Source organism: Silurus meridionalis, chromosome 16 (genome assembly GCF_014805685.1).
Source record: "Silurus meridionalis isolate SWU-2019-XX chromosome 16, ASM1480568v1, whole genome shotgun sequence".
Taxonomy (NCBI): Eukaryota; Metazoa; Chordata; class Actinopteri; order Siluriformes; family Siluridae; genus Silurus; species Silurus meridionalis.
In genome coordinates this window covers 2,777,501-2,787,500 of record NC_060899.1, presented here as the reverse complement: position 1 = coordinate 2,787,500, position 10,000 = coordinate 2,777,501, and the positions used below count along the sequence as shown (strand labels likewise).

Below are 10,000 nucleotides of genomic sequence, written 5' to 3'. Positions count from 1 at the left end.
GTACAGATTATGTTTAAATACTAATACTTAATACTTACCATTAAATACCAATACTTAAATCAGTGGCATCCATTACACCACCTCCACCAGCCTGAACTTTTGATACGAAGCAGATAGGTTCCATTGATCCTTGTAGTTGGCACCAAACTCAGAGCCTACAATCTGAGATCCTTTAAATGGCAATACTCAAATCGGTGGCATCCAAGCCATGATTAATTAATATTAAACCGAAACTAAAACAAATTCCTCACATTATTGCATCACCTCCACCACCCTAAACTTTTGACTTTGTGTAGTCGGACCCAAATTTGGAACCTACAATCTGAGATCCATCTAAAGGGAATACTCAAATCTATGGCTTTCAAGCCATTATTAATTGGTATTAACTGACACAAAGTTTACCAAGAAAACATTCCCCACACCATTACACAACCCCCACCAGCCTAAACATTCGACACAAGGCAAATAGGGTCCATGGATCCATGCAGTTGTTACAATCTGTGTTGCATCAAATGGCAATATTCAAATCTCTGGCTTCCAAGTCATGATTCATTGATATTATTGAACCTAAATTGTACCAAAAACTTTCCTCACACCATTACACAACCCCCACCAGCCTAAACCTTTGATACAAGGTCTATAGGGTCCATGAATTCATGCAGTTGGACCCAAATTTAGAGCCTACAATCTGAGACCCATCAAATGGCAATACTCAAATCGTTGTGACAAACTGTCCAGGTATGTTGAGCTTGTGCCCACAGATGCCTCAACTTTTTTCTCTTGGCTGACAGTAGTGGACTCTGACATGCCATCTGCTGCACCTTCTTAAACCATCTGCTTTATGTTTTGACCTGAGACGCTTTTCTACTTAGGACAATTGTACAGAGTGAATATTGGAGTTACTGTAGCCGGCCTGTCAAACTCACCTGTTGAAAATTGTAGTTATCAAGGTGATACTGAGTGTTTTTTCTTCTTTGCACCATTCTAAGTAAACTCCAGAGACTGCTTTGTGTAAAAATCCTAGAAGATCAGCAATTAAACCTGCACATCTGGCACCAACATTCATGACACAACATTAAAAATCACTAAGGACATTTTCCTTCATACCGATGGTTGAGGTGAACATCACCCACAAACTCTTATCTGTATGATTTAATGCAACGCTCTGCAATCACATGATTGGCTGATTTGATAACTGCATTGATGAATAGGTGTTCAGGTGTTCTTAATAAACTGCTCAGTCAATGTAAGGAATGGTATAAAAAATCTCCGAGACTAATGGTGCTAACTGGTGCTATTCTGATCAGATGCATTATTATTCATTGGAAGACGGCGAGAGATCAGGAAGACCTACAACGAGCCGAACCCCCGAAAATGTTGAAACCATTCGGCAACTTGTGCATGATGATCGTCGTAGGACAATTCACATGACCTCACTTCCGCAGCCACCCAAATCTGCAGACTTTACACTCTTACCGAAGATGAAGATCCAGCTCAAAGGTCATAGCTTTGACACCACTACGAATTGCAAAAGTGCTTTCTTGTAAATAGAGCGAGTCGCAAAACTTTTTGTGTATATATACTATTTGAAACTATTTTTATACACCTTATATGTGCCTATACATTGTTAATAAAGATGTAGTTCACGCTTCCACCATTAGGGGAGCACTCTAAATATCAGCAATGAACATTTAGTTAAAATCTCAATACACAACAATGCACACACTGTAGAAAATGTCTGTTTTGGCTGATATATTTAGGGGGAAAAAATCTTGCATGCTTTGTGGGACCCAAAATAAGATCTAAAGTCTCCGGATGAGTAAAGCAGCGTCGCACAAATTGTTGTGCGAGCAAAACCTGTTGGGTTTGCACTCTGCTTTCTCTCAGATCCAATTATCTCTGGGAGAGTAAAAATAAATCTTGTCATTATCCAGCTGACGTGTTGGAAAAAAGAGAAAAAACAATATGCGACAGGATAGAGGTGGAGAACGAGAGACGAATCTGTCTATCCGTCCGATTCGTCTCTTTTTTTTTTGTAGAATTGCGTTATTTCATCATCTCTGATGCAAGAAATGGTGCTATGGTGGGCATCATTATCCCTAGAGAAACACACTCTGTTTCTCCCTTTTTCTCTTTCGCACACACACATGCACATACTGTGTTGACATAGTCCCTCACGTCATTCACAATAGGTTCAGATTGCATCTTTGCAAACAGACCCCTCTATTTCACCAAAAAAAAAAACAAACAAAAAAAAAAACGATGAAGTAGGTGGAAAAAGTACGAGAAATCGGACTGGGCAGTGTCTCTGTCCTCTGTAAAAGTCTCTTCTATTCTGAAGACAGCATAAGGACACCCTGTTAGCAGACTTATTTTGGACTTGTGTGTGATATATATGAACACTACCTCTGTTTGTAGGTTTTATCCTCAGATTTTTGGTGGAAACGTGAAGCGGTAGCTCAGTGGTTAAAGCTCTGGGTTACTGATCGTAAGGTCGGGAGTTCAAGCCGCGATTTTTCAACCTGCCACTCTTGGGCCCTTGAACAAGACGTTTAAGCCCTCTGTGCTCCAAGGGTGCTGTCTCATGGCCGACCTTGCGCTGTGACCCCATCTTCCCACTGTAACACTGCTGAGACCCGTACGCGGTTCTTCCTCAAACGATTGCCACAATTTTGAACTTGTCATTGATCCACAAATTATAGCACTAGCAGGTTTTTACACAAAACCCGAAACAGTAATGGACGAAAACCGGCGCTCGGTGATGATGCCGCCTTTAGAACGTGCCCTTACGCTGAATACACTAAAACAGTGGAAACAATGTCGAGATCATGAGACAACAAGGAGGAAAAAAATATATATTATAACGCATGACCTCTTAGGACTTTTATTCAATTTTTTTATTAGGATGTTATATTTAAAAATTTCGCTTTTACTAATTTTCTGTAAACATTTATTTACATTTCTATTTTGTTTTGTGCCTCAACAAAGAGCAACATAAAACATGGAAATAACGTGGCTAAGGATTTAAAACAAAACAGGTGTGCAGAATGAACTCAAGAAGTGGAAGTGACGAGTTCTCTAGCTACAGTTCTGACCGTGCAAACCATGGAACCATCTAAAAGCCCACCTGGTTTGGACCCCTCCATCACAGAGCCATTGTAGATCTGATTCTTGAACTCGGGCCGGTTGTCATTCATGTCGATGACGAAGATGTAGAGGTCGACCGGCTGCTCCACCTGATTCCCGTTCATATCCACAGCATGAGCTCGAAGCTATCGAAAAAACAAATATAATCATATGTTTTATACTCGTTCATTTATATTTTTGAAATGAAGAACCAGAAGACAGTATGGAGATCGTCCCATTTATTTACAGGAGGAAATATCCGTCCTCTACGTTAAAGACTATGTGGAGTGAACACTCCATATTTTACTGCATAGCTAAATGGATCATGATATTTGCCTAAAAACAGTGCTCTTATGTTACACACACACACACTCACACACACACACACACACACACACACACACACACTAAATGACGGTATGTATGATTTATGAATTTGCATTTTAATTGAAGAGAGAGTGATTAGACAATGTGACTCAGCATGTCTAATTGAGGTGTTACTGCAGCAGATTTAACTGAGCCAGAGGGAGGGCAACCACACACACACACACACACACACACACACACACACACACACACACACACATGCATATAAATCTAGTTCAAACTAATACTTTAGTGAGTCCTGACGCTCAGATTATACCTTTCTGCTGTCTGGTTGACATAACATCTGGTCATGTTTCTTTCTTTTTTACCACACACACACACACACACACACACACACACACACACACACACACACACACACACACACACACGGAATAGAGAGCAGAGCCCAATACAGCTGACCTGATGGACCGGATAATGTGCAGTAAAAAAGTTAAATGATATTACAGCTATTTCCCTTCTTGTCTCTGTATATCATTCTATCTTCCAATCTATTCTTTCTTCTTCTCTCACTCGTTCTGTCTCCATATATATCTATATCTCTCTATTTTAGGGTTAATTTGAGTTGAGTTTTTTCTTTACCTCTTTTGATCAGTTGAGGCAGCCAATATCAGCCATGTGTAGCTTTTTGTGTTTATATATACTTGTTTGTGTGTGTGTTTGTGTTTGTGTATGTGTGTGTGTGTGTGTGTGTGTGTGTGTGTGTGTGTGTGTGTGTGTGTGTGTGTGTCTCCAGGGCTCTGGCTGTGAGGATAGAAGAAGAGAAATAACACTGTCTGCCCTTCACCATCTCACATCACAGCACTGAAGGATGGAGATTAGGGATGAGATGATGTGCACTGCAAACACGTGATCAACGATCCGACATGCGAAATCGTAAAACAATTTGATAAGATTTATAGACGGACCAATGTGAATTTTAGGATGTAAAAAATCAATAAGATGATGAATATCATCGAGGCCACACCTCATCATCGAGAATGATATCGAGGCCACACCTCTTTCACTGAGACTGACAGGTAGAGAGGCCACACATCCTTAAGTGAGACTGACAGGTGTAGAGGCCACAATTGAGATTGATATGGACAGAATCCACACCTCCATTACTGCACTGAGAATAACAAATATAGAGACCACACTACTACAACTTTAAATGTATCCTCAAGTGCAGACTGCAAAACCATTAAAAACAGGCTCTCTTGAGGACTATCCCAAGAATGGAAGACTAAGAGCTACCTCTGCTGCAGAAGATACGTTTAAAAGCTTAGAATTCGAATTTCCAGCCTCAGAAACTGCTGATTTACACAAAAGTAGCAGACATATTTCAACACCCACTTTTCAGTCAAGCTGTCATCAACTTTATAAAAACAACAAGTAGAAAAGACTTGCTTGGGCCAAGAAACACAATCTGATGAAAAATGTGCTTTAAACTAATGAGTCAAAAATGTAAGATATCTGGTGCTAACTGCTGTGTCTTTGTTAGATGTACAGAAAGTGATGGGACAGTTCCCACTGTGAATGTGTGGTTCCTACTGTGAAGCACAGAGCAGGAGGAGTGGTGTGGAGGTGCTTTACTGGTGACACTGTTGATGATTTAGTAAAAACTGAGAGCACACTAAACCAGAATGGCTACCACAGATTTTGCAGCGACATCCATCCCATTGGGTTTGCACTTAGTAAGACTATCATTTGTTTTTCAAAGGACCATAAACACACCTCTAGGTTATGCAAGAGCTATTTTCTAAAAAGGAAAATGATGGAATGGTGCATCACAAATACCCCATGTAAATCCAATTAAGATGGTTTGGGATAAATTGGGCAGGGGAGTGAAGGAAAAGCAACCAACATGTATTCAACACCTCTGGGGACTCCCAGTTGGAAAGCAATTCAGGTGACTACCTCATGAGGTTGACCAAAAAAAAATGCCAAGAGTGTACAAAGCTGTAGCGTCTATTAATAATTATTGAAAAAAAAACACCAGAAAACTGACATAACTCATGTTTCCATTTGTTATTTCTTTTCCTTCCACACTGGTTTCCGTTTTTATTTAATTTTTTTATCTGAGAGAACGAGCGCTGCTTTGATGGTCCTCATTATATGGACGTTGTTCCATCCTGAACGCAGCTTCGTATGTTAATTAGCATGCGATGCGTTCACCTCCTCCTGCTTCATGTTTGGAGCATCTCGAGAGCGTGACAATGCTAATTACGCACTTAGCACGAAGCCAGGATCGTTTCCTGAAGACCGCCAACAAAACAGCGACATCTCTACAGAAACGAACATCAAGCATCAGACGGTCTTCGCGTGCAGCCGAGGACGCCACAGATCGCGGTTTGTAACTCGAGCGTCTACAAATCTAACACACACGCAAATCTGCACGAAGGCTACGCTAGCGCTCGGTTAATGACCAGCAAGAGTTGATTTAACGAGTGTCAGAATAGCAAATGAGGAATAAAACCTGACTTTCAACCCACAACTTTCTGTCAGGAAAATAAATAAACAGTGAGCACGACAGATGGTAAACACGTAAAGTCAGAGCGAGAGGTGAAGTCTCGGGCAGATTCCATTTTCGCACAAGGTTTATTTCCCCACACCGAACAATGTCATTGTACAGTCCTGCAAAATGAGATAGAAGTTTGATATTGTTGTTTCATTCGATTCAGTAGCTAAAGGAATCGAAGCGATTTTGGCATGTGCACTTACGTGGTATGAAGAGCGCTCCTCTCTGTCCAGGGGCTTGGTGACGTACATCTTTCCTTTCTCCGGATCGATGTTGAACACTTCATTAGGCGGCTGATCCGCTCCCACGCCGGTGATGCTGTATCTGATGTTAATGGACCGATCTTTATCTGAACGGATCTGCAAACAAAATGGGAAGATCTGTCACATGGCGTTCTTAATCATTCGATAACCCAATCCCATTTATTTATACACTGTGTCCCAAAAGTATTGGGACACCAGACTTTTTCCAGACGTATGTACTTCTTCCTTCTCAAACGGTTACCACAAACTTAGAGGCACACAATTGTGCAGGATGCTTTGAGACGTGGTAGCAGGAAATATTGCCTTCACTTGAAGGAACAGGTACAAACCTGGTATGGTATGCTTAACAATGGTTTGGAGTGGAAGATCTCCTGCAATAGAGCTCCAAGCCTATTGAACACCGTTGAGATGAATGTGAATGCACCCCAGGCCTCCTCACCTTCTCACCTACACTCTTGTGGCTGAATGAATCTCCACAAATCTCCACAAAAATCTTGTGGAACATCTTCCCCTGGTATACGCTCCAACTTTATACAAATGAAAAAAAGGGATACACTGTATATATTCGCATATACTTGTGTGTGTGTGTGTGTGTGTGTGTGTGTGTGTGTGTGTGTGTGTGTGTGTGTAAGCTCCGTAACAAACTAAATTAGAATCAGATTGTAAGATTTCTCTTGGATTCGCGACTTTCCGGGATCATTTTATCCGTCCGTTCTCCTCCCGAAGGCCCACAAGAGTCCATTAAGATCTGAGACAGAACACAATCAGCGCAGCAATCACACACACCTCCTGCCATCCATCATCCTGCTTCTCTCTCCCAGCTACAGATGTCATTAGCACTGCGCGCACACACACACACACACACACACACACACACACACACACAGTTATGTTCTCCTGAATTGGGACTACATCACATGAGAAATTCAATATCTCCATCTGGAGGAAATAAGCAGCGTCATTTTTCTTTCGTTTGGAGATCCTGACAGTCAGAGTTCCCTACAGCGAACGCTCGCATTGCAGTGTGTGTGTGTGTGTGTGTGTGTGTGTGTGTGTGTAAGGTAGATAAAACATTCATGCAGACGTTAAGAGCTCGGCATTATCGTTGTAATTAGACAAATGACGAGCGGCGAATTTAAACAGAGTTACCGAGGAAACAGACGGTGAGACTCAGTCGTGGGTGAAGTGCCACTAACACGGTTGAGTGTGTCGAGTGAATATATTGTTATAATATATTGTTACACATCATTATTGTTTTAGTGTAGCTGTGTATACACACACACACCCACACACACACACACACACACACACACACCCTTCAGAAATAGAGATAAAACTTGGCGCTCGTAGCCGCCGGCTTTCCTGCATTTATGGTGCCCCATAAAAACTCCCAACACTATTTAATAAGCAAATATGTGTTTGGGATGCAGCCAAAAGTCTTTCTTAATGTGCAGCAAAGGTGGCGCACTATATATTAGGGCAGTATGTGATTTGGGATGCAGCCATTATCGCTAGTGTAGCTGTTAATGATGAGCACAATATAAACAAAAGTACTGAGACACCAGACTCTTCCAGCCGTATCTCGTTCTTCCCCAAACTGTAACCACAAAATTTGACAATGCCCCCTGTGCACAAAGCCAGCGTCATGAAGATCTCCATGGACAGGAAGTGTGTGTGTGTGGAAGATCTCCTGCTTTAGGGAGGATTAAGGAGAACATTGACTGCACACCAGGGCGTTCCTCACCTTCTCATCTAACTGATTTTACACCCTTGTAAGCTGAACGAATCTTCAAAATCTCCACAAAATCTTGTAGAACATCTTCCCAAAAGAGTGGAACTTATTATAATAGGAAATAGGGACAAAATGCAGAATTGGTGCAATTCTTATGTATATTTGTATGTTATGTGTCCAAAAATAATCAAATGGAATATCTTTTTTTAAGGAAACAAATACAAAGAAAATGTCCTTATGTGTGTCAAAATACAAAAGTAGATGGAATGGACTCTCAAAAGACAAGAAAAAACGAAGACACGTCAGTATTTCTACAGGGGAAGTGTGGAAACATGGAAGACCTGCTTCATTCATATTATGCAGATGCCTAGAAAGAGCAGGGATAGAAAATATAGATTCAATTCTGAAATCTGTTCTTCATTGTTTTTATTCATGGACAAAAATATAAAAACGTAAGTCTAAAAAAACAGCCTGCCACTGCTTGGTGTACTTACAGTATCTCACAAAAGTTAGTACACCCCTTTATATCTCAGTCACCATTTTAACATCTCAAAAGACAATACTATAGAAATGAAACTTGGATATATGAAATCTAATATTGAAATATCTGGCAACAAAAGTATGTAAACTCAACATACAGCCATTATTGTTGAAATATCTGGCAACAAAAGTGACACTCTGTATATCTCTTTTCATCCATCTGTAAAATACTAAACCTTTATTTCATTGTTTCTGCGTCGATCTCATTTCGGTTGGATTGGTATTGTTTTCCCCGACCTCTTCCCCCTTTACCGTTTATGATTTGGGTTTCCGATTTGAATTTGTCTGCATGAGTTTATTAAAAATGCCCATTACACTGCACTTGCATCCGCCTGCACTTCCATTTCCTGACAGCTGTGTGTGTTTTTGCTGTAAAATATAATATGATGTAACATTAAAGCAATTTTTTTTCTTATTAGAAAATTCAGAATTAGGACAAAACAGACAGAAATACACACTTGGGTCATGCCTGAGTTTGACATACGGCTTTGTGGTATTCTAGAAGGTGAAAGAAAGAAAGAAACAGCCATCAGAAGTGTTACAGTATGGCTGCTGAACTGACACATCCAGCAAAGGAAAAGAGACGGAGGGAGGGAGGAAGGGAAGGAGAGAGAGAGAGAGAGAGAGAGAGAGATGTTGTTCTGGGACTGCTCAGTAATTGGGTCTCATTTCAGGGCATTTTTCCATTTACAGCCCAAATTGGCTCCACCTGAGGCTGACACTCTCACACTTTTAGAGACCAGGCGCTAATGGACTTCTCCATTGTACTGTATGTAAACACCGTCCTACTACACCTGAACACCTGAACACTCGCACACGGCTCTCATTTTCAAGTTTTTTATTTTTTTCCCCATTCAATATTATTTATTCACAATTTTTTTATATTTATCCTGAACAACTCCTCTAGTTCTTTTTTTCTTGTTGTATCTTGATGCTTTTTGATTTACTCTTGAGTGAGAAAATCACTACATTAAAACATTAAATCAGATCATGTGTCCTGAAATTTCTATATGTATAGAATAATATATGAATATCATCACTGCCAAAAAAAAAAAAAAATACAAACCTTATTTTTTTTATTGTATTTTATATATATATATATATATATATATATATATATATATATATATATATATATATATATATATATTTTTTTTTTTTCATTTGTAGTATTATTTAAGATATTTTACAAGCCTATAGGTATTACTACTAAATAAAAATTAATAATTGGAAATAAAAAAAAGAAATAAAAAAAAAGAAATATCAGTAACACCCAACCAAACCGGAAAAAAAAATTGCAAATAAAAAAATCAATAAAATTGAGGATTGTCAGTATATATTATATATATATATATATATACAATATTTTTTATTATTATTATTATTATAATTACTTTTAATTTGCAATTTACTATAAAAAAATTATTTTAGTTCGGATGACAGTTCAGACTT

General features: G+C 39.5%; 1 protein-coding gene across 2 annotated transcripts in view; it reads right to left on the bottom strand.

The window, feature by feature from the left end:
- The window catches only part of LOC124399035 (cadherin-4-like), a 356,413-nt gene that overhangs the window by 31,460 nt on the left and 314,953 nt on the right, over positions 1-10,000 (bottom strand). For both annotated transcript variants that reach the window (XM_046869681.1, XM_046869682.1), the window contains 2 exons: positions 6,217-6,372; positions 3,128-3,272 (listed from right to left, as the gene is read on the bottom strand). In XM_046869681.1, coding sequence (XP_046725637.1) covers positions 3,128-3,272; positions 6,217-6,372 — 301 coding nt within the window. The remainder of the gene's footprint in view (positions 1-3,127; positions 3,273-6,216; positions 6,373-10,000) is intronic.